The sequence below is a fragment of the Petaurus breviceps genome, unplaced genomic scaffold (assembly GCF_028583685.1).
Source record: "Petaurus breviceps papuanus isolate PSGF00001 unplaced genomic scaffold, PetGlider_PUasm1.0 176, whole genome shotgun sequence".
Classification (NCBI taxonomy): Eukaryota; Metazoa; Chordata; class Mammalia; order Diprotodontia; family Petauridae; genus Petaurus; species Petaurus breviceps.
In genome coordinates this window covers 16067950-16094120 of record NW_027185771.1, presented here as the reverse complement: position 1 = coordinate 16094120, position 26171 = coordinate 16067950, and the positions used below count along the sequence as shown (strand labels likewise).

Here is a 26171-nt window from a genome sequence, read left to right as displayed (position 1 = left end):
TGCACAGAAGCACTTTTGGATTTAATTATGATAGTTCACATTTCTATAGCACTTGAAGGGTTACAAAGTACTTTCTTTCCAACACCCTTATGGGTAAGGCAAGTATTATACTAATGTTAAAGCTGAGGAATGTCTGGTTTAAATCCAAGTTTTCCTGAGCCCAAGCTCAGCTTCAGGTAAAGTAGGAATGTGGGACTTCTTTGGATTGGGAAACCTGGCTTTGAATTTTGCCTCATTTTTACTAGTGAGACCTTGAATGAGTCACACAATTGCACGGGGCATTGCTTTCCTCATCTGTCAAAAGGAGATGATAATAATAGTACATACTTCCCAGAGTTGCAAAATCAAATGAGAATGTGGTTTGTAAAGCTTCAAGTGCTGCATAAATATGAGTTATTATTCATTATTATTGTCCTACCACATTGCTCCTCCTCTTTGGGGGTTAGGCCAGTCAGCCGCAGGAAGCTTGTTGTGTTTCTAGGGATTCTTTCTACTGGGTGGTGGTTCCCCTCTCTCCCTTCCTGACATACTGTAGGGTGAGTCAGTTTGGATTTTTCCAAGGAGGAATGAGTCTGAAAAGTCAGAGCAATATTCTTTTGAGGGGTTCAGCCCTGTGATTTCATCATAGGGAAATCCTAATATGGAAACTTCTACTCTTGGTGAAGATTAGATACTCATCTGTAATTGAAGAGTGTTGGAGAGTTGCCTGGGGAACTGACAAGTTAATTAATACCTTGCACATGGTCACACAGCTAGTGTGTGTCAGAGTAAGGTCATAAACCCAGGTCTTCTCAAGTCCAAGGCTGGCCTACCATCCACTCCATTGTACAGAACAATATAATTGTGCTTATTAGGATTCCTGGTTAAGAAGACCTGCTCCTTCACTGAACTCTGGAGGAGGGAAAGCACTAAACTTGATATGTGGCCATTGGACTTTCCAAATAGAACAGAATTTGATAACTGGAAGGGACCTCAGGGGCCATCTTGCCTAACCCATAAAGGAATGGAATGCCCTACAAGAAATCTAACACATTTCTAGCCTTTGCTTGAAGACCTCCAGGAAGGAGGGGCCTACTAGGTCTCCAGGCAGCCCATTTTACTTCTGGACAGTTCTAACTTGCAGGAAGGGTTGCTTTGTTTTGACTCTAACCTTAACCCTAAATCAATCAACAACCCTAAATTTCTCAACAGATAAATGACCAAATAGCCTCCTTACAATTTTTACTCATTATATTGTTCTGCTTCTGCCTACTGGGACTGAACAGAACAAGCCCAGTTCCTTTTCTTCAGATATCTGAAGACAGCTGACATGTCTTCCCAATATCTTCCAGTCTCAAGGCTAAACACATCCAGTTCCTTCAGTTGATCCTCTTAAGAAGCAGCTCCATCTTGCTTTCCTTTCTCTAGACACCATCCAGCTTATCAAGTGTTCTTTTTAAATGACCCAGTCTAGAACTGCAAACAATTCCAAATAACTTCCCCCATTTGGATTTGTGAAGTCAATTTTTTTTTTGCACCTAAGTGTAAGATTTTCATTTCTCCTTATTGAATTTCATCTTGATATATTTGACCGAATGTTCTGGCCCATCAAGATTCTTTTGGATCCCGACACTGTCCTCCAGTGTGTCTGCTACCCCTCCCAACTTGGTATCATCTGAAAATTTGATAAGCCTTTATCCAAATAGGCCTTTATCAAGAAATTGCTGAACAGCCAGGGACAAGCACATATCCCTGCAATATCCCTGCCATGTTTACAATGAACCAATAACTGTTCTTTGAATCCAACCAGTTCTGAATTCACCTGATTTTATTATCTGTCTCTCTAGGTCACTAGACCTAGGGTCAAGTCTCAGCTCCCCACGTTACTAGCTGTAGAAACTTAAGTAAATTGCCTTATTTCTCTGGTCTTTAATCAGTCAGTTAATAAACATTAAGTACCCACTTTGTGTCAGGCCGGTTATTCTTGCCAAAAAAAAAAAACCCCAAACGGAGTCATGAAGAGGCTGGAAAGACTGAACAGCATATGTGCAGAACTAAGTGCTAGAAATACAAAGAAAGGCAGTTCCTGTCCTCAAGGAGCTTACAATCTAATGGAGACAAAAACACACAATTATGTCCGAACATGCTATATACAGGCTAAATCAGAGATAATTAACAGAAGAAAGTCACTAGTATTGAGGGAAATTGGCGAAGGCTTCCAGTAAAGGTAGGATTGTAGCTGGGACTTAAAGGAAGCCAGGGAAGCCAGGAGGCAGAGATGAGGGTAAGCATTCCAGGCATGAGGGAGGGCAGCCAGTGAAAATGCCATTGGGAGAAGGAGTATCTTGTGCAAAGAACAAAAAGGAGCCCAGTGTCCTGGGATCTCAGGGTATGTGGAGGGGTGTAAGGTGTGAAAAGACTGGGAAGATAAGGGGGCAGGTTGTGGAGAGCTCTGTGCGCTAGAGGAGAAAGCCACTAGAGTTCATTCAGAAGCTGAGGGAAATAGTCAGACCTGTACTTTAGGAAGCTCACTCTGCCAGCTGAATGGAAGATGGACCGGAGTGGGAAGGGACTTGAGGTAGCAGACCTAGCAGCAGATGACTGCAAAAGTCCAGGTGGGAGTCGATGAGGGCCTGTACCAGGGTAGGTACACTGTCATCAGAGAGAAGGAGGTATATATGAGAGACAACTGCAGGTAAAATTGACAGGCCTTACTTAGCAACATATGGGATATGTGGGTGGGTGGGATGGAGGAGTTATAGAGAACACCTGGGTAAGGTGGTGGTATTTTGCACAGTAATAGATATGTTTGGAAAAAGGGAAGGTTCGGGGCCTGATGGATGGTTGGTAGAAAACAGCTACCAGAATTTTGATAGTGTCTTGGATACAGATTGAGTGAACCTCAGAAGAAGAGAAGTTCTGAGAAACAGAAGTAGAGGGAAAGTCTGGAAGTGGTCATGGGGAGCAGGGAGAATTCCAACGTCTCTGCCTCAACCAGTGAAGGTGGGTGGTGGAGGACATGAATAAGTGCAAGTTCAGCTACTGCTGGAAAAGGCAGCCAGAGAGGCTAGCCTCTATCAGGAAGGAGTCAGGTTTCCATGGAGGCCAGAAGATGAAAGGAGTATGAAAAGATGGAAAATGAAGTTAGCTATGATGAAGGATGAGTCCTACAGAAGTGTAGATAGTGTTACAGGATTAAAGGGAATGGGAATGAGATGGGCTGGGGAAGGGCATTGTATGATGTCCATTACTCTACTTCTGCCTTTTGGGGTCAAACAGAACAAGTCTAAAACCCACAGAGGACCCCACCTTGAGGCCATATCCTTAGAAAGTCAATGACCTACCTGAACTGATTCAGCAATGATTAAAAAATTCCCCTGTGGTCATACCCTCCCCATCCCAATGGTCTGTCTTCACAGAAGTCAGGGAATTCAGACTCCTGACATCATTGGGGTCATCACAGTAAAAAAAAATTCTCTTTTTGGGACCATTTCGGAGGGGAAAAAGTTCCTTGTTCTCAATTCATCTATATCTGATTGACATGAAAAGTTTTGCCTTGAAAAAAATCAATTCCCCAAAAGATAAATGGCTAAGTAATACAAACAGTTTTCAAAGTATTGCAAATTATAAATTATCACCTGGAAATATGCTCAAAATTACTAGTCATAAGATATTTGTATATTAAAACAACCCTGAGGTTTTACTTCACATCATCCAAATGGATAAAGATGACAAAAGGTAGGAACAGCTAAAGCTGGAAGGGCTGTGGGCAGATAGATCCAATGATGCACCATCAGTGGAACTGTGAAATAGTTCAACTATTCTAGGTCACAACTATTTCTGAATTGTGCAGCAAAAATGACCAAGCTGCCTCTCCCCTCTGACCTAGCAATCCTAAGACTCGCCATAAATCTCAAGGAAATTAAAGACAGAAACAAAGGTACAATATATGCCAAAATATTCATAGCAGCTCTCTCTGTAGTAGCAAATAACTAGAAACAAAGTGGGCGTCCATTGTTTGGGTAATGAAGACAGGAAGCTATGGTATATGAGTGTAATGGAATATTACTGTGCAGTAAGAAATGACATATATGTCCTAATATTTGGGAAGACTATAAATGGATACAATAAGCCTAAGCGGAAAACTTGTACTATGTAAAAAATCACTAAAAGGAAGCTGAGGAATTTTTAAAAATGAAGGTCTCAGAGAAGAGATATTAAACAGATATTAAAAAAACTGAAACATACCTCCTCCCTCACCACAGAGGTGGGGGATTATTAGAATAGGATGTTACAGACACATCAGACAAGGTTTGTATGTTTTTGCTTAATTGTTTTAAGGGAAGGTTCAATCTAGAGGAAAGAGTGGGAAATTACTGTGATATCAGTACAAAAGGCATTTATTTATTTATCAGTACAAAACACATTTTTCAAGAAACCCAGTTGGAGAACCATGTCCTCAAGATGCTTGGGGAAAAAAATCTCTTCCTTATGCTCAGCAACAGTGTAACTGCACCTTTCTCCAGTAGGGGTCACTCTGTGACAAGGTCCAAGACCACAGAAGTTGATATGATTCTTACTATTCTTTGTGTCTGGAGAGCTAATGCTCTCCAGCATTCCTCATGTTATGGTCAGATTAGGTACTTTCCCCACAAACTTAACGTTGAAGGCAAAAGGCACAATCAATTTTACTTGCTATGTTTCCTGCAGGAGTATGAAAGGCCTCTTCTTGGGTGGCAGATAGATGCCTTCTCCTTCCACGTGGCATACCCCAAAGAACACTGGCATTCTTCCTTCGTGGCTCCCTGGGAGCCCTCTGGCAAACGACTTCCCTCTCTGAGCTTAACCTCTCTGATTCTAGCTTCCTCTTATTTTGTAAAATAATGCCAAAGGAAGGGAAGTCAGAGCTAATGGAGTCCACCACCTTCATTTTATAGATGAGGAAGAGGCTGGATCTCACCCTTGTTAAACAGGTCCTAGGGAGTGAGCAGGGATGAGCCTGCTCCTCAGGTCCTCCAGGAAAACTAGATAGAAACAGATGGTAGGGGTGGCTAGGTGGTGCAGTGAATGGAGCACCAGCCCTGGAGTCAGGAGGACCTGAGTTCAAATCCAGCCTCAGACACTTAACACAAAACTAGCTGTGTGACCTTGGGCAAGTCACTTAACCTAAATTGCCCTGCCTTCCCCCTCCAAAAAGCAAAAAGGAAAAAAAAAAAAGAGAACCAGATGGTAGGAATAAAGTCGACAGAACATGAAGGTGGGGTGAAATGTTCCTGCTCCTTCAAGGGTTGAACCTGGATCTGCGGCTTACAAGTTATGTGACCTTGGTCAAGGTGTCCTAACCTCTCTGACTCAGTTTCCTTATCTGTAAAATGAAGAGTTTGGTCCGAATGGTCTAAGTTCTCTTCTAGCTCTCACCTCTGGGACAAGGTCCGGGTACTACAGCCTCAAGCACAAATCAGCAGGCAACCTCCTAGTCTAATCTGGAAAGGATGGATAGACAATAAATAAGTTGCTGGTGTTTTCCTCTCCCCCCGCCCCCGCCCCACTTTCTCACTTGGTGACTTCACCACCTCCCAAGAATTTAATAATCATCTCTGCAGAATCCCAGTTCTATAAATTCATTCCTGACCTCTCACTTGACCTTCAGTCTCTTATCACCAACTGCCTATTGGGCATATCAAAGTGGATTTCTTTAGATATCTCGAACAGTATGTTCAAAACAGAATCATCTATCTTTCCCTCCAACTCTTCTCTTCCCAACTTTCCTGTTACTATCAAGCGCACCACCAATCTTCCAGTCATCCAGGCTCAAAATCTGTGTTATTATTGTATCCTTACTTGTACATCAGATCTAAAGCCTCAAGTTGTTTGGAAATCTTGTGCTTCCCTCCTTTGCAAAACAATCAACAAGCATTTAAATGCCTATGTGCCAGGCTACTGTTACATATGTAAAGAATTTGTAGCAAAATCCAGAGAAGGACTTGATTAAAATGGAATATCCTAGATCTGACCCATGATTTGCTTTTCAGGATTCTGTCTCTGAAACACTCAGAGGAGGGCATTCTGTCTCCAAACATCTCCAAAGTTAGGAAGTTCTCCTATGTGAATTCTCCTTTTCATTATTACTGTTTATATCCAGTTTACACGGTATTTCATCTTAGATTGCAGCTGTTTGCATGTTGTTTCCCCATTAGAATGGGAAGTGCTTGAAGAGGACAGCTTTTGCCTAATATCATCCTATATTTTTCCTCCCTTTTGTGGCTAAACTTCTTGAGAAGAGCTACCAAGAGCAGGTGTATCTCTACTTCCTTACCTCTCTCTCTCTCGACTCTTTGCAGTCTGGTTTCTGACCAAAATTGCTTTCTCCAAAATTACCAATAATCTCTTAATCGCCAAATCTAATGGTCTTTTCTCAATTTTCATCCTTTTTGACTCCTCTGAAGCCTTTGGTATTGTCAACCATTCTTTCCTCTTTGCTAGTCTCTTCCTACTTATCTGACCACTCCTTCCTGTCTCCTTTGCTTGATTCTATCCATGTCATACTCTTCAACAGTGGGGGGGTCCCCAAAGTTCTGTGCTAGGGCACCCCCTTCTCTCTATACTATTTCACTTGGTGATCTCATCAACTCCCATGGTTTCAGTGGCTATCTCTATGCTGATGGCTCTCAGATCTACTAGTCCAGCCCTAACCTTTTTCCTGACCTCCAGTCTCACCTCTCTAATTGCATTTTACACGTCTAGAACTGGATGTCCTGTAGATACTTTAAATTCAACGTTTCCAAAACTAAGCTCATTATCTTTCCTCCCAAAGCCTCCCTTCTTAATTTTCCTATTACTGTGTAGATACCACTAACCTCTCAGACCCCTAGGCTTGAAACCTGGGACTCTTCCTTAACTCCAAATCCAATCAATGGTCAAGTCTTGTTTCTGTACAATCCCTTCTCTCCTCTGACACTGTTGCTACCAAGTCCAAGCCCTCATCTCCTCAATTTGGACTATTTCAATAGCTTTCTGGTTCATCTACCTGCCTCCTTCTTCCTCATTCCAGTTTCTCCTTCACTCCATTCAGCTTCCTAAACCATGGCTCTGACCATATCACTTTTAATAAACTCCATTGGCTCCCTACTCCAAGATCAAATATAAAATCTGTGGTTTGGCTTTTATAGCCCTTCAAACCCTCATCCCCATCCCCACCTGTCCCCAGTCTTCTTGTGCCTTATTCCCCATCCTTGTATTCTGTGATCCAGCGACATTGCCCTACCTTCTACTGCTTGTAGATGACATCCTTCTCCATAATCCAAGTGTTTTCAGTGGTTGTCTCCCTTGCCTCGAACACTGGCCACTATCTCTCCCCCTCCTGGGCTCCCTGGCTTCCTTCAGGTCTCAGTTAAAGTCCTACCTTCTGTAAGAAGTCTTTCCCAGTATTCCCTAATCTTGGTGCCTTCCCTCTGAGACTGCCCCTCAATCCGCCCTGCATACATCTTGTTTGTACCTAATTGTTGCCTCACCCGTTAGACAATTCCTAGAGAGGGGGATTGTTTGCTTTTTGACTTTCTTTGTATCCCCAGAACTTAGCCCATTACCTGGATATGATCTGGTAAGGTACTTACTTAATGCTAGCTATTTGTCAAGTCAGAATTTAGCATTATGCTTGGCACACTGTAAGCATATAATAAATGCTTGCTAACTGACTGACCCCTAAGCTTATTAAAACTGCGTTTAGGGGGGCGGCCAAGTGGTGCAGTGAGTAAGAGCGCCGGCCCCAGAGTCGAGAGACCTGGGTTCGGTTCCGGCCTCGGATACTTAACATCCACACAAAAAATAACTGGCCATGTAACCTTGAGCAAGTTACTTAACCCCAATTGCTTTAAAAAAAAAAAACGGTTTAGGGAAACAATTCAGAGGGTCAATGACCAGGAAGAGAGTACCCTAGGTTAATCAAACAATAAACATTTATTAAGCACCTACTGAGTGCCAGGCACTAGCCCAATCACAGAGGGTATACAGAAAAGTCTGGTGTGGCTAGGTGGCACAGTGAATAGAGCACCAGCCCTGGAGTCAGGAGGACCTGAGTTCAAATTTGGCGTCAGACACTTAACACTTACTAGCCATGTGACCTTGGGCAAATCACTTAATCCCAATTGCCCTGCCCTCCCCTCTCCAAAAAGAAAAAAAATATTAAGACATACAGAAAGGTCAAAGAGTCTCTGCTCTCAAGCAGTCAAATGCTTCCCTGCTTTGGGACCAGCTACACAGTTTTTCCAGTGCGGCCAGACCATGATATAGCACACAGTACTTCAGAGATGGGGTTCCCAAGATTTAAAAGGTCAAATCCTAAATAATGACAATGAATTCTATCCCTAACATGGATGAGCCAATAAGGTATGTAAACCTTGGACCAAAGCTTCACCTCCCCATATCCAAGCAGTTACCAACTCCTTACCTCCACATTTTTTTTCTCTTCATTCATCCTCAATACTTTCCTTTCTTTCTTTTCTTTTTGGAGGCAATCAGGATTAAGTGGCTTGCCAAGAGTCACACTGCTATTAAGTGTCTAAGGCTGGATTTTAAGGCGGGATCCCAAGGTCAGTGCTCTATTCACTTCCACCTAGCTGTTCCCTCCAACACTTTTCTAATTCTATCCAAACGAGTCTCCCTGCTCCCAGTCTCTGTCTCCAATCTATTTGCTCCACAGCTGTCAAAATAACCTCCTTTAAGGCTCAGGTGTGACTATATTAGTCATTCCTCTGTTCAAAAACTTTGAGCAGCTCTGTTACCACTGGGATTGGGATTGACAACAGGGGAAGGCAGTCTCCTTGGAGAGTTCAAGAGCAAAGCAATTCAACCAAGAAGTCAGTGGAGCAGAAGTTCTCTCTCTTGAGGACTGTGCTACACCTTTTCCCTTATAAGGCACCTCCAGGTGTGGGAAAAAAGGGAATTTCTCTCTCCATACTATGTTATCTTACTGAAGTAGTGTAGGGTCAAAGGAAGAACAATTGCTGAGCAGACTCTAGACTCAGAGGTTCCTAAACTTATTTGGTCTACCACCCCCTTTTAAGAAAACTTTACTCAGTGCCTCCCTTGGAAATCTACTTTCTTTAACCCTTTAACGTTTTTTTTTAAATATGCCATTTCAAAAAATATAATTTTTTTTAAATGACACATCTTAAATCTAATAATTTATTGTAAATTTGTGGGGGGGTTTCCTGAATTGAAATTTTGATGATGCAATGTTGTATCACGTAACTATATAATATCTTATTACAAACAAGTCATTTCACACACATATTCCTGTTGATGCATGCTGGACTTTCCAACAATGCACCCCATGCTCACCTGCCAACACTTGCTTGTTAAGACCTGTCAGTGGACTAGACTACTGATTGGTTATAACTTGCATTTTGTGTATATGGAAAATAATGTAATCACTATGACTTTAACTCTGTTACACAACAGATGAAAAATGTATGGTTTTTCAAAATTTTCTTCTCTTTCCTTATACTTGTACTGCCCTCTTGTTTTTATGCAATGCCCCCCAGTTGACCCAAGGCTACTACTTCTCCCCCTACATTGTTCCAGTGCCCCCCCCAAGGGGTGGTACCATTCATTCTAGGAACCTCTGATGGTGCCTGGAGCTGGTAGGCTCCAGAGCCCAGTTTGCTGCTGAACCTAGAATATGGGTTCCAGTTCTTTCCAAAAACACATAGCAGTACCCAAGGCTTGGATGTTGCAGAGGCCACAGCCAAGCAGTGGAGCCATGTGTTGGCTCAGGAGCAGCCCCAGAGGCTCCTAGGGCCATTCCCAAGAAGATTAGCTCAAGGACATTACAAGACTGCCACAAGGAACACCCTCAGTACCAAAAACGAACACTGGCTTGGCCCCTCTATTTCCTATGGGTGTGCCCTTCTACTTGAGAACTCCATATGCCCACTCCCCCCCCCGACACTCTTTGTGGGAGCCTGCACCCCAGGAAGTAGGCAGGAATCTTTCCCTGCTCTTGTTCTTACATGCTATTCCAGTAAATCACTTCACTTTGAACTGTGTCCTCTGCCTGACTAGAGTAAGGTCAACACGCCAAGGAGGGTCAATGCGCTATCATTTTAGCAGTGAGGTCACACTGAGTACCTGGAATCTGGGGTCCCTTGGGGGAAAGGGAGGAGGTGCTCCCCATATCTATTTAATCTTAATATCTATAGTGCCTTCAACACTCTGCCTCAAGCCAAACTGGATTATGAGCTCTCCCCACATCTTCTATCTCTGAATTGGGTCAGACCACTATCCTATGCTTATGTGACCTTCTTCTTACCTCTGCCTCTCAGGCCCAGCTCAGGTGCAGGAGTTAATATTCTCTCCCCAACATTCCACTCTCCCAGTAGAAAAGAAGCCCTGAGAGCAGGAGCTGTTCTGTTTCCAACTTGGTATTCCCAGACTTTAGAGATTATCTAGGCTACCCCCAAGGCCAAGGAAAGTTACGTCATTTTCCTTCCCAAGGTCCCATGTTAAGGAGCAGATCCAGGACACACACTTTCCACTGTAGCGGACGGATCCCTCATGTCTGAGCATGTCGAAGTGCTTTCCCAAACCACAGACATGTCTTTGGGAGATCTGTCATTGTCCCTGTTTATGCCTCTTTTCCTGTTCCATTACTGGGATGATCCTTATAATTCCAGGAGAATAAGAACTCTTGCAAGGCAGGGAATGCCATTTTTATAGTTGTACTACTAGCACTTAGCACAATGCCTTGCATGTGACTGAACTGATTTGACTGAGAAGGAAAGGCTATGGAAGGTGTCCCTTCCATCCACCTATAGTTGTATTTGAGGCTTGTCATCACCGAGACAGCTGGCCCCCAGCCCAAAACCAGATCTACAAAAGCCCAGCGTCCCAGTTCATCAGCTGGCCCAGGCAAAAGAGCTGATAAACCAAGGAGAGAAGAGACACCAGTGATGGAAAGGAAGATTCCATTCTCCAGGCTGTGACTCTAGCTCCAACAGGCAGCATCTGGACACAGGACAGATGTAATACTGCAGACCTGGTCTCTGGGACTGTGCCTTATCACTGCAATTAGCCTACAAGTTCCATGAAGGCGGGGCTTAAGCACCGTTATCTCCACCAGTCAGTAGCTTAGTGCTGGGCACACCACAGATTCTTAATAATGCTACTGAATAGAAGAATAAACAAAGGAAGGAAGGAAGCAGAGATAAGGTGATAATACTGGACTGGAAGCTCCACAATATCTCTAGAGTATAACAAATGGAATGAAGCTTTCACTGAATCTTTGTTTCCTTTTGGGGAGTGGGAGAAGAGAAAGCCACTGAATGGGAAGTGATTCAGGGCCCGAGTTTTATCCTCTTTAGATAGCTTTTCTGGGGAGCTGGCTCAGGACAAGTGAGATCATTAGAATCAAGGCTACCTAATTTTAAAGATGGAAGGGACCTTAGCTGTCAGAACCAGGGGGCCTCTTGGTTAGGAAAGAAAAGATCCACACAAATAAGCAGGGTGATACTTTCTCTTTTTCCCAAAAGATCATTTCATGGAACCATCAGGCTGAAATTAATGCTTTATAAAAGTGAACACATGAAAGGCTAGAAAGAACACAAACTAAAGCATCCTTACATACACAAAACACATTTAATAAGACTGGAGTTACCTCCTGTGCATTACAGGCAAAAATCAGTCCCTGCAGTGCATTTTCCACCAAAACCTGCCCCAGGCTGGGGGGCAGAGGGTGTCCTGGGAGGCCTGCCAGATCATCTGCCCCCCAGCCCTCGGGTGCTTCCCGAAATACCACTTCTCATCTGCCCCTTCTTTATCCTAGGGGCTGCATGCGCATTTCTGTGGCAGTCATCCCTTTTCCTTTGTCTCCTCAGTTTTGAGTTTTCTGAGAAGCCTCCCATCTCCTGGTCTTCCTGAAACTACACATGACCTCAGGAAGCCATAAGCACCATCTACATTTCTTTATGTTTTGTGTTTTATTTTGTTTTTTTCCCTGAGAGAGAAGCCAGCCCTTCAGGGAACACCAAAAATGGGACCCATGGTGGGGAGGGGCTGGCAAGAGGCCAGGATGGAAGCTAAAGGGTCAGAGGCAGAGAAAAGGGCCTGGATATGTGGGTCGATTGTCCAAATTATTAGTTTCTCCAAAAATCAGTTAGCTCTATTCCTGTTTCATGGAAATCACTGAGGACTAGTCACTGCAGAGCCCATCTGGAAATGAAAATTTTAGTCTCCTCGAATGAATCTTTAAAATTTCTTCCCTCTCCCATCCCACAAACAATGCAGAATATCAGATCTTCTGATTCATTTATTTTAGTTTTTTTTTCAGGTGTTTTAATCTTCTTTCTTCTCTTTGTTTTCATGGTTGAAATACCAAACATTTGTTTCAGAGTTTAGTCACCTCCAGGAGGTGTTCTTTAGAACATGGACTTTCCCCTTCTCTTCCAACTTTTAGACTGGGTAGTGTGTGGGAAGGTGGTCCCATATTCCCCATCTTATCATTCAGTCAGAAGACCTGAGCCTATAAATCAACAGGGAGAGAGTCCTTTCTCTGCATCCTGCCCCTCTGTGAACAAGAGTAAGGGAGGTCAGGGAAGAGGAGCCCAGAGATAAGCCCTGAGGCCCTGATGGAGGTGCCCTTGCCCAGAAGAGGGGTGGGGAGGGAGACCCTGTTATCAGTTCTATCCAGGTCTGGATGCATAAAGTAATTTCCCAGGAGGCTGGGGCAGCAGATCCGACTCCTCAATGTATGCTTCCCTGTCCTATCAAAAGGCATGAAAAAGCAAGTAGGACTTCTTCTCACATCATGATGTCATGGGTGACAGCTCTGTCCTTTTCTGGGAGTGCAAAGGGAAATTCAAGTTTTGCTAACAATCTGATCCAACAGCAATGGAAGCCATAAACCTCCCAATGAGTCTGAGAACTCACTCTGCCTTTTCCCCGTGGTTACTTCAGGTTTTTGCCCAGATGTATGATAACCTGACTGATTAGATACAAATCCATGTGTCTTCCACAAAGAAGGGTGGACCCCAGGATATCCCTTGCCCTACACCATTATCCCAAATGGCCAGTGGCCAGCTCATACATTGTTTCTTTGAAGTGCCTCACAAAGGTTCTGATTGGCATCTGGCTCCTCAGTCATGACTTCCACAGTCTCCCATTCCCCAGACCTGCTGGATTTCTTTATGGCATCCACCACACTCTGCATGTAAAGCCCATCCTCAAATGAGGCTGCCATGGAGACTGGCTTACAATCCCAGGTACGATGGTCATCTTGTTCCTGAAATGACTGACGCAAAGCCTGCACCATGTAGACCATGCCTTTCAGGTACAGCAGTGGAATGTCTTTAAATCCCTTTTCTAGAAGCCCTGCATTGATTGTCAAAGAGTCTGTCAGCAGCTGTTCTTCCTGGAGCGCAGAGCCCTTCTGTCCATAGAGGTCAGATCCTCGGGCTATGAGGCGACCAGCAGACCCCACAATCATGACTTCGTGCACAAAGGAGCCTGGCATGTTGAAGTTGAGAGTTACTGTGCTACAAACACCCCCATTCATAAGCATCTGGAAAAAGCAGAAGTCATCACTGGTGACATGCCGGATTCCACTTATCTCGGCATTCTGTTTTACAAATGTCTTCAGAAAACCGTGGACCTTCTCAGCCTTCCTCCCAGTTAGGTGGGTTAAGAGGTCAACAATATAGGTGCCCATTGTATGCAGCCCACCACCCCCCATGTGCTCATCACAGATCCAGTTGTACTTGTGGCTAAGAAGGCTGCCCCAGTACACACGCACATCACAGATCATCACATTGCCAATGTAATGTTCTTCAATCAGCTGCTTCATCCGAATAAAGGCAGGCAAGAATCGAAGGACATTCCCCACAAGACTCATGAGTTTAGGGTAGTAGCGTGCCGCTGTCACCATCTTGAAGGCATCCACCGAAGTTGCTGCTTTTTCACAGATCACATTTTTCCCAATACCTGAGGACAAGACAGAACAGGAAATCTGAATAGAGGATTTGAAAACCTGTATGAGACACAATGGATCTGCTCACTTCCCAAGCTTTTTTCTGAATCCAACCTGCTTGCGATTTCTTATAACACACTAGTATTTCATCACAATCATAAACTATAACTTGTTCAGCAGTTCCCCAAACTGAAAAGCATCCCCTCAATTTCCAGTTCTTTGCCACCACAAAAAGAGCTGCTGTAAACATGTAATGTAGGTCCTTCCCCCCTTTTTTTCATCTCCTTGGGATACAGCCCTAGTAGCAGTACTGCTGAATCAAAGGGTATGCGCACCCTTCAGGAATAGTTCCAAACTGTTCTCCAATATTCTAGCAACAATGCATGAGTGTCCCTATTCTTCCACATCCCTTCCAGCACTAGTCATTTTCCTTTTCAGTCATGTTAGCCAATCTGATAGCTATGAGGTGATACCTCAGAGTATCAGAGAAATTGTATTTCTCTAATCAATAGTGCAGCTATTGGGGGAAGTTATATGGTTTAGTGGATAAAGTGCCATGCCTGGAGTCAGAAGTCTCATCTTCCTGAGTTTAAATCTAGCCTCAGACATTTACTAGCCATGTGACTCTGAGTAAACCACTTGACCCTGCTTGCTTCAGTTTCCTCAAACATAAAATGAGCTGGAGAAGGAAATGGCAAACCACTCCAGCATCTCTTCCAAGAAAACCCCAAACAGGGTCACAGAGCTGCACGTCTGAACAGAAACAACAATAATCAATAGTGACAGTACTTTTTCATGTGATTATTGATAGCTTTGATTTCTTCTTCTGAAAACTGCTTGTTCATATCTTTTGACCATTTATCAATTGGAGAATGGATCTTATTTTTATAAATTTGACTCAGTTCCCTACCTGAGAAATTAGGCCTCTATCAGAGAAACTTACTGTAATCTCCACCTTCCCCCCAGTTCCTGCTTTCTTTTTAAATTTGGCTGCCCTGATTTTGTTCATACAAAAACTATAAATTTTGTGTAATCAAAATTAGTCATTTTACTTCCTGTGATCCTCTCTATCTCCTTTCTGGTCATAAACTCTTCCCTTATCCATAGATCTGACTTAGCTACATCTAAAATTTTCCATGCTCCTCTAAGTTGCTTATGATATTATCTTTTCTGTCTAAATCACACACCCATTTTGACCTTATCTTGGTATAGATAGTTTTGTCAAATGGTATGTTCTTACCCTCACAGCTTTGGGTTTATTAAACACTAGATTACTAGCGTCATTTACTATGCTGTCTGCATACCTAATCTGTCTTGCCACTCTCTTCTTAGCCAGTACCAGATTGTTTTGATGATCATTACTTTGTAATACAGTTTGAAATCTGGTCCTGCTAGGCTGTCTTCCTTCACATCTTTTCCTCACTGATTCCCTTGATATCCCTGAACTTTTGTTCTTGTAGATGAATTTTGTTTTTATTTTTTCTGTTGTTGTGGAGTTGCTCAATTGTGTCCAACTTTTCATGACCCCAAACACCACAGCATGTCAGTACTGTTCATGAAGTTTTAATGGTAAAGATATTGCAGTGGTTTGTCATTTCCTTCTCCAGTGGATTAAGGCAAATGAAGGTTAAGTGACTTGCCCAGGGTAACACAGCTAATAAGCATCTGAAGCCAAATTTGAACTCAAGTTTTCCTGACTCGAGGGCCATCTAGCTGCCTGCCTCCATTATTTTTTATAGCTCTATAAAATAATTGTTTGGTAGTTTGATTGGTATGGCACTGAACAAGTAAATCAGCTTAGACAGAATTGTAATTTTTATTTTTGGATCAGCCTATCCTTAAACAATGAATATTCTTCCCGTTGTTTAGAATCATCTTTATTTGTGTGAAAAGTGTTTTGTAATTGTGTCCTTGGGTTTGTCTTGACAGTTATTTTAAATGGAATTTCTCTTGATGTCTCTTCCTACTGGGTTTTGTTGGTAATATACAGAAATGCTGATGATTTGTATGGGTTTATTTTATATCTTGTAACTTTGCTAAAGTTGTTAATTGTTTCAACTACTTTTTTAGTTGATTCTTTAGGGTTTTTTAAGTATATATCATTTTACTTCAAAGAACGATAGCTTTGTTTCCTCATTGCCTATTTTTATTCCTTTGATTTCTTTTTCTTCTCTTATTTCTACAGCTAACATGTCTAATATAATACTTGTAAACAAGAGTGGTAATAATGGACATCCTTGCTTCACTCCTTATCTTAATGGGAAGGTTTCTAGTTTACCCCCATTATGATTAATGCTTCCTCTTGGTTTTAGAAAGATATTACTTATTTTAAGAAAGGCTTAATTTATACATTCTAATGTCTTTAGTAGGAATGGGTGTTGTATTTTGTCAAAAGCTTTTTCTGCATCTATTGAGATAATTATTTTTTTTGTTATTTTTGTTATTGATTTGGTCAATTATGCTTATAATTTTCCTAATATTGAACCAGCTCTTTATTCCTAGCATAAATCCCACCTGGGTCATAGTATTGATCTTTGTCATATATTGCTGTAATCTCCTTGCTAGTATTTTATTTAAATTTTTTGAGAAATTGGCTTATGGTTTTCTTTCTCTTTTGCTCTCCCTGATTTAGGTACCAAAACCATATCTGTGTCATAAAAGTTGTTTGGTAGGACTCCTTATTTCCCTATTTTTTCAAATAGTTTATACGGTATTGGGACTAATTGTTCCTTAAATGTTTGGTGGAATTACTTGTAAACCATCCGGTCCTAGGGATTTTTTCCTTAAGGAGCTCATGTATGGCTTGCTTAATCTCCCCTCCCCCCCCCCAAGACAGGTTAGGTTATTTATGTATTTTACTTCCTCATGCTAATCTGGGCAATTTATGTTTTTGTAAATATTCATCTGTTTCATTTAGATTGTGTTATATTGGCATATAATTTGACAAAATAACTTATAATAATTGTTTTAATTTCATTTTTGTTGGTGGTACATTCACACTTTTAATTTTTGACACCAGTAATTTGGTTTTCTCCTTTTTTAAAAATCATATTAACCAATAGTTTACCTATTTTATTGATATTTTCCCCCACAAAACTAGCTCCAAGGTTTATTAGTTCAATGGCTTTTTAATTATTAATGATCTCTTAGTGAATTTTTCTTAAGTCTCTTCTTGGCATCTCTGAAACTTTTGACATTGTTGAACATCTCCTCCTCTAATAGCTTCTGGGTCATCTATATGCCTGTGAGGCTACTCCTTTTCTGGTTCATCATTCATATCCCACTCCCTACATGGGGGTGTCCCTCAAGGATCTGTATTTGGTCCTTTTTTTCTTTATATACTCTTTCCCCGATGGGCAAAATTATCAGTTCCCACAGATTTAAATACCACCTTTGTGAAGGTAACTAGATTTATTTATCTAGCTCTTATCTTTCTAGTGAACTTCAGCCCTGCATTGTCAAGTGCCTGCTAAATAACACCATCTGTATATATTATTGGCATCTAAAATTCAGTATGTTCAAAATAAAACTCATAGTTATCACCCTTCCCCCAAGAGTGCCCTTCCTTCAAAATTCTCTATTTCTATTGAGGGCAAAACCTTTTTTTGCAATTTTGTCATTTTGCAAATTTGCAATCTTTGAATTTTCTTTCTCATTCTTTATACTCAATCAAGGGCCAAATCTTGTCAATTCTACCTCTGCAACATCTCTCCAATTCATCCTCTTTTTTGTATTCACAATTAATACCCAAGCTCTGGTCCTCTGTTCTCTCAAATGCATTTCTACTATAATAGCCTTCACATTGGTCTCTCTGCTTTTACTCTCATCCATTTCTAATCCATCCTCCACAGAGATACCAAAACAATCTTGCTAAAGCACAGGTCTGACCATGTCACCCTTCTGCCTAAAACCCTTCCATGACTCTCTACTGCCTCTATAATCAAATATAATCTCCTCAGTCTGGTATTTAAGGCCCTCCACAATCTGATTGCAACCTGTCTTTTTAGACTTAAATTCACTTCACATTACTCACAGAATTATGGAATTTAAGAATTGGAAAAGACCTCAGCCCAACTTTTACCTGCAGAAGGACCCTCCTTCACACACCCTATCTTCCAGTCAAAGTGTACTATTAACTGTTTTCCAAATCTTGACAGACCATCTCCTGTTTTCCTCCATTTGCACAAGTCTTGTTCCCTCACTGTAATTCATTCCCTCCTCATTTCTGCCCCTAAGAATTTCTCAGTTGTTTCCTCCTCTGTGACGTTCTCATTCCATCTTCCCAACTGTTAATGCTCCCTCACTTTTCTAATTACCTTGTATTTAATTATCTATTTATATGTCATAAAAACCCAATACAATATAAACTCCTTAAGAAGGATTGTTTTGTTTTTCTACTTATAACCCTAGGGCACTTGTTAGGCATTTAATAAATGTTTGTTGAATTAAACTAGAATGATCAAGGGTAAACAGGATGATCAAAACTTTAGTATGAGAGAAACCCAGAGGAAGGAAAGGAATAAGAATTTATTAAGTGCCTACTATGTGCCAGACACTAAACAAATATACATACAGGAATACACACATATACATGTACCTATGTATCCCAGAGGATCTATGATTAAAGTCTAAAATTTGTTAAAGGAGATTTTAAACATAACACAAATAGCCTTACCAAATCCCCAAGACTGAAACCAGGGGGCACCTGAATCTTGTGGGAATTTAAAGCTCCATATTAAATGGTTATCCTGTGTCAGGGGATCAATTACTTACTTTGGGGATAAAAAATGCAAAAAGAGTCCTGCCCTCAAGGAGCTTACATTCTAATGGGGGAGAGAGCATGTTTATAATCAGGGACATACAAGAAATAGAGAGTATATGAATTTTTTCCATTATGCCATGTTGTCACCCACCTCCTAAAGCTCATTTTAGAAAAAGTTTTACTTTACACAGCTGATAGATACTAAACTAGTGAAGCAACATGCCCTATTGGCCATTGCAACCTGCAAATAAACGTATGCCTAAAACTTTAATCTCTTAGATCCATAATGGGTTCATTAAGAGCAGCTGTGAGTGTTAGTGGCTCGTCTTTAATTTTAAGATTGCTTTCATAGGGGAGGATGGTAAAAGAAAAAAGCCTGGACAAAGGTCTGGGCCTGCCCTCTGCCTATTTACATTCACGTATGTTCTGTGCCTCCACTTGAAGCTACCAAAGTACAGTGCTGTTTGAGGCCTGTAAAAATTCTGTAATGCTCACAGCTGCTCCCTAGTTTCATCACAGCCCCTCAAGCCCCAGATGAACACTCTTAGTGATTACCAGGTGACCTGAAGCGTTCATAATCAGGTCTCTAAAAAGCATGCTTATTCTCCTTTCCATCTCCATCTCCAAATAGCGTGAACTTCTTGGTCTTTCAATTGCCCTTTATTACTCAGCAGATCTTTTCCCAGTTCAGAACTGGGCTTTCTCAAGTCGGATCAATGAAAATATTTATTAAGAGTCTATTATGTTCGGGGTGGCCAGATGGCACAGTGACTAAGAGTGCCAGCCCCAGCATCGGGAGACCCAGGATCTGTTCTGGCCTCAGATACTTAACACCCACACAAAATAACTGGCCATGTAACCTTGAGCAAGGTACTTAACCCCAATTGCTTAAAAAAAAAAAGTCTATTATGTGCCAGGTACCTCGCTAGGTACTGGGAACATAAGAACAAAGAATGAAATAATCCCTGTTCCCAATGAACTTACAGTTTTAACAGGTGAAACAAGTACTTATATAAAGTTCATAACATTATCTGATAAGTAATATCATACTATCTCAGAGTTGAAATGGGACATCGAAGACCATCTAGAACTTGCACCCAAACAACATACTTGATAAGTCATTTAGCTTTTGCCTGGTGGCCTCTAGTTTATTGAAACAGCCCATTTCACTTTTGGAGAGTTCTAAATGTAAATAATTTCCCCCTTAAAATATACCTCACTGAAACTTCCAGTCATTTCTCCTAGTTCTATTTGGGATTCAAAAAGGACAAATCTAAATACCTCATCCACAGGACTGTCTTCAAATGCTCAAAGAAAGTTAGGTCTCCCACTTCTCTTTTTTGGGCTAACCATCTCTGGTTCATTCAACTATTTCTCATACGGGATGACCTGTAGGTCCCTTCCCCACCCTGACTGTCCAATTCTCTAGCCAATCTTTAATTTATCGATATTACTCTTAAAAACGTAGAGCAGGGTATGGTCAAACTATTGCCTCCTTTATTCTTTTCTTAAACACGATTCTTCTCTTAAAATAGCATCAATGATATTGATGATGAAAGATGATATTGACTTTTTAAGCTGCCATATTATGATGGCTGCAGTAATGACATAAGACCCCACTAACTCACCAGCCTGCAAACCTCACTCCCACTCTAGCACTTGGGAAGGACCCTTCTGGATGGAATTAGCAGCATTCAGGAAATACTAAAGAAAAGAGGATTGGTGGATGCTGCAGAGGCAGAATTCAGTTCAACATTAAGTAAACCCTTCCTAAGCCCTGTATAAAAGTGAAATGGGCTATCTTGGCAGGCGGTGAGTTTCCCACCACTGGAGCTCTTCAAGCAGATGTTGAATGGCCATTTGTTAGGGATAGTCTAACAGTGTATTTCTCTTGCAGGTACAAGTTGGACTGGCCTTCAAAGATCTCTTCTAACTTACATTTTATGGATTATTTTCAGTATATGGACTTTCTGTTCCTTGTAAAGTGAGTAAGAAAAATACCTTAATAAAGGTAGTGGGGCAGAATAGCATAGTAGTTCTAACACTGACCTGGAGTCATGAATACCTGGGTTCAAATGCTGCCTCTGACAAGTGTGACTATAGGCAAATTATTTACTGTCTCTAAGCCTCAATTTCCTTATCTCTAAAATGGAAATATCAATACTTGTACCTTTCAGGGAACTTATGATGAAAAGTTTTGCAAATCATAAAGCATTCTAGAAATGTAAACTCTTATAATTATTCTGATGACTAGAAGGAGGAATTCCCTGCAGGTGCATGAGTGCGCATCCTTAGAAGAAGCCTCCAAAGCAGGGGAACTGGACAGCTACTCCAAGGGAGAATTCACTCCCTTCTCTCCAAGCTGCTAGATGCCATAACCTCCACCACTACCACTACCACCACCATTATCATCAGTAAAAAACATATTTGCAAATTCCTCCTTGGAAAGTTCTTCAGAACCCAGGGCATATTCTTTTGAACATTCTCAGTAGTGGCAAATCTTAACTGCTTTGAGGGTGGATTTAGTTTTCTGAACAACCAAAGTCTATTCAGAACCAAGTTCAGTGATGAAAGTGGGTAACTGAGCTGAATGATGTCTACAGACCCTTGAAGTGACTGTTTTGAAGCAGGACACTATTTTTGATGCCTCCATCCTGCTATGTTTGTCAGGAGGGAAGGAAGCCATTCCTAGTATATTATAGTAATGAAGGTCAAAATGAAAGCTTTCCAATTCTACATCTTGAAAGGAAAAAGGGCAGTGACCTAAAAGTAACCTCCCAGATAAATGTCAAGGATGTTTCAAATGTAAATGCTTCAGATTAAATTTGAAGATGGAAGTGTTGTCAGTCAACAAGCATTTATTAAACTCTTACTATGTACCAGGCACTGGAGGTACTATGCTTAACAGCTTGGTGGAGAGGAGTGGGAAGGCCCCACCTGGGACTGAGAAACAGTTCAGATCTCCACAGTAAGCAAGCTGTATTCAGGCTCAGTGTTAACTGGAGGAAGAGCAATCCGGACAACCACTGATTTCAAACCAAATAAAAATGAACTGCCTGTTAGTAAAGATATAAACAGGCACAAAATAAAGGTCTTAACCCACTTATCATTCAGCTGCATGCAGCAGGCAGGAAGGCCACAAATCCTCTAAAGGAAAGGGCTGCAACTGGCAGATGAAGATTCTTACAAGAGAACAGTAACAGGAAAAGGTTTTCAAGATCCTGTCCTAAGGAAAGACAGCCTCAAATGAATGACTTGTTGGTGGGGGTGGATATGTGTTGGGGGGTTGGGTGAGAATAGGACTGAGCTGAGGTTAATTAAATTTTATGTGGGAAGAGTCTATCTCAGCTTTGAGATTTTTAGATTTGTGTGGATGCAAAATTTTTCTTGGAATATTTTCATATTCTCTGTAGTTCCAATTTTTGGTGTTTTTGGTTTTTTTTTTAAAGAGTGTTTTTCGGGGTGGCTAGGTGGCATAGTGTATAGAGCACTGGCCCTGGAGTCAGGAGGACCTGAGTTCAAATCCTGCCTCAGACACTTAACACAAAAACTAGCCATGTGACCTCAGACAAGTCATCTAACTCCAATTGCGATCCAAAAAGCAAAAAAAAAAAAAAAAAAGGGTTTTTCTATTAGTGTTTACTACTTTTTAACCAAACTGTATATTTTGATGATCATCCCTTTATGTTTTTAGCATTGAACATCTAAGATGCAGACCTTTAGAACCAAAAAGTAACAGATCATCCAGTCACCCAGAATTCCAGAATCCCATTTCTGGAAAACACTTTGGAGGTTATCTAGTCCACCCCAAACATAAAGAGCAACAAATACCCCATGACATCTATGACAAATGGTGGTTTAACTTCCTCTCTAAGAGCTGCAGTGATGGGGATCCCATGACTTTCTGAGGGATCCCATTCACTCTTAAACAGCTCCAATTGTGAAGAATTCTTTTTTTCTTACACCAATTTACTTTAACATAACCTCTGCTCTTCTTTTTTGTTCTGTTCTCTGGGACCAAGCAGAACAAATCTGATTCCTCTTCCATAAGACCAGCCTTCAGATGCTTGAAGATGGTAGACATGTGTTTTCTTTTCCAGGCTAAACATTTCCAGTTCAACTAATTCTCAGATCTAACATAATCATTTAAAATTTTGTTGATGTCTTTTGGTTTATATCATCCTTTTCTTTTTAAAATAAATTTTTTAAAATTTCTTTAAAAAAATTTTTTTTTAATTTAAAAAATATTTTTATTTAAAGTTTTGAGTTCCAAATTCTATTCCTCTCTCCCTCCCCCCTCTTCCTCTTCCCTGAGATGGCTACTAAGCAATCAAATGTAGGTTATACATGTGCAATTATGTAAAACATTTCCAGATTAGTCATTTTGTACAAGAAGACTTGAATAAAAAGTGAAAAACACTATGCTTCAGCTTGTATTCAATCAATATCAGTTCTTTCTCTGGAGGCTGATAGTATGCTTCATCATGAGTCCTTTGGAATCCTCTTGGATCATTGTATTGCTGAGAATAGCTAAGTCATTCACAGTTCTTCATCAAAAAATGTTGCTGTTACACAGTGTTCTCCTGGTTCTGTCCACTTTGTTCTGCACCAGTTCATATAAGTTTTTCCAGGTTTTTCTTAAGTCATCCTGCTTGTAATCACTTACAGCACAATATTATTCCACCACAATTATATACCACAGCTTGTTTAGCCATTCCCCAACTGATGGGCATCCCTCTGATTTCTTTTTTTTTTTTTAAAGCAATTGGGGTTAAGTAACTTGCTCAAGGTTACACGGCCAGTTATTTCTGGGTGTGGTGCTAAGTATCTGAGACTGGATTTAATCCCAGGTCATCCTGACACTGGGGCCAGTGCTCTTACTTGCTGAGCCACCTGGCCGCCCCTAAGCAATTGGGGTTAAGTAACTTGCTCAAGGTTACCAGGTGTTTCTGGGTGGGTGCTAAGTGTCTGAGCCCAGATTAAATTCCCAGGTCATCCCGACACTGGGGCTGGTGCTCTTACTCGCTGTGCTACCTGGTCGCCCCTAATCCATTTGATTTCTAATTCTTTACCACTACAAAAAGAGCTGCTATAAATATTTTGTACAAATAGGTCCTTTCCCCATTTTTGGGGGGGAGGGGATGATGTCTTTGGAATGTAGACCTACCAGTGGTATTTCTAGATAAAAGGATATGCACAGTTTTATAGCTCTTTGGGAACAGTTCCAAATTGCTCTCCAGAATGTTTGGATCAATTCACAATTCCATCAACAGTGTATTAGTGTCCCAGTTTTCCCACATCCCCTCCAACATTCAACATTTTACTTCTTTGTCATATAGCCACTTTGATAAGTGTGAGGTGTTACCTCAGAGCTGCTTTAATTTCTCTGATCAATAGTAATTTAGAGTATTTTTTCATGACTATTGATAGCTTAGATTTCTTTGTCTGAAAACTGCCTGTTCAGATCCTTTGACCATTTATCAATTGGGTAATAACTTGCATTTTTAAAAATGTGATTTAATTCTCTATATATTTGAGAAATAAGGTCCTTATCAGAGATACTTATAAATCCCCACCCCTCCAGTTTTCTGATTTCCTTATAATTCTGGTTGCATTGGTTTTGTTTGTGCAAAAAACACTTTTTAATTTTGTATTACCTCATTTTAAATTACCCTCCAACTGACCTTTGCAGAAAGCACGTGCTCAAAGTTACAAAGTGAACTGGCAATTAAGCCTGGCCTAGAACCCAGGCTGCCAAACTCCCAGTCCAAAACTCTATCCATTATACTATATATCAGGCTTGCACAACATAACAGCCCTTGAGGCTGCTTGTGGCCCACCAGAGGATTTAGGGCAGTCCTTGAAAAATTAGGGTTGCCACTTAGCACTCTCCTGTTTGTCACATGACCCAAGGCAACCAAACATCGTCAATCTGTCTCTAGTCTAACCTATTTGCAGCCCAAAGAAGTTTACAAGTTGTGCAGGTCTGCTGTATACCATCCACATGGACATCTGGGGAACACAGTGCTGATCCTTTAAGGAATTCCCACTGGGCGAATGACCCAAACTAGAAGCCTCATTGTACTGGACAGCTTTTTTACTGTTCTTCCATTAAGAGCACCAGACATTTTGACTACTTCTTCCCACCTATTCCTCTATAGGAGCAATCATGCAGAAGTGCTATCTGAAGGAGATCAAGTCCAAAGAAGACAATGGCTGCAGCAGTACTCCCTCTATCCAGAAAGCCAAGAGTCCAAAAGTTTGAGTCCTACCTTTGACAGGGAGGTCTTATCAGGTCTCCTTCCATTTACACAACATATATACACACATATAGAAACAGACAATCAATCCTCATTCTCACAGATTGTGTGTATGTGAAATTGCCTATTTACTAAAATTTATTTGTAACCCCCAAATCAATACTTATGGTACACCAGCAGTCATTTGCAAAATGGTGAAAAATGTGAATTGCCTGACATGCACATCCCCAGCTGAGGTCAAATAAGGCAAGTCTTGACTTTGTTTCAGCTGCCTACTAAAAGCAAGTGTCCTTTTCACTCTACAGAGTGCATATGTTCTGCATTTTTGTTGGTGATTTCACTGTTTTAAATGTCCCTCAAGTGTAGTGCTGAAATGCTGTCTAATGTTTCTAAGCCAAAGACACAGAAGCCTAAGAAGGTTGTGAAGTGACTTGCAGAAAAAAAATATGTGTTAGATAAGCTTCCTTCAAGCATAAGTCATCGTGCTGTTGGCTCTGAGTTCAATGTTAATGTATCAACAATATGGTCATCCAGAAAAAAGGAAACTTTTTGTATTTGTATGTGAGGCTGCTCCAAAAAGTGCTACGGTAAATGCTGTGCAGAGGCTTGAAAGAGCCTAGCCCTGTGTTTCCCCTTGGAGCAATGGTTCCATATTCACTAATTCAGTGCTCACAGTGACTATGGAACATAACTACCACCAATGATGAGAATCCACTGTGTGTGTGGTGTGTCTGTACATATAAACACACGCACTTCTATATCTTACATGTACATAAGTATTTGCTTCTCATCTCCATTAGATTGTGAACCACCTGAGGGAAGGGACTGTGTTTTTGCCTTTCTTGAGATTTCCAGCAAATACAAAAGCACAGGGTCTGGCACTTAGGAGGTCCTTCATTAAGCCATTCCAGACACTCTCTCCCCCAGCCTGTGACCTCGGGCAAGCCCTCTCCCTTCCCCCTACCCAGTCTCTTTATCTCCAAAAGGAGAGGCTTGATAGAGATGGTCTTTAAGATGCCTCCCAGCTATACGTCCCAGCATTCTGAATGCCAGGACATACCAACTTTGATTGACAGCACTTTCACATGATGCATATGGTCTGGGTTCATAGGGGCTGTGAAAAAAGGAACCAACTGCTCTGCTTTCATTCTCTGTTCTTTTTGTATCTCTTTTTGGTACAATCAATATTGTGTTTTGAAGACCTCCTCTT

General features: G+C 41.2%; 1 protein-coding gene across 3 annotated transcripts in view; it reads right to left on the bottom strand.

Annotated features, from left to right (window-relative positions):
* Window positions 1-11594: 11594 nt before the first annotated feature.
* GFOD2 (Gfo/Idh/MocA-like oxidoreductase domain containing 2) overlaps window positions 11595-26171 on the bottom strand; it is a 65270-nt gene continuing 50693 nt past the window's right edge. For all 3 annotated transcript variants that reach the window (XM_069085723.1, XM_069085725.1, XM_069085726.1), the window contains one exon: window positions 11595-13953. In XM_069085723.1, coding sequence (XP_068941824.1) covers window positions 13055-13953 — 899 coding nt within the window. In that variant the 3' untranslated portion in view covers window positions 11595-13054. The remainder of the gene's footprint in view (window positions 13954-26171) is intronic.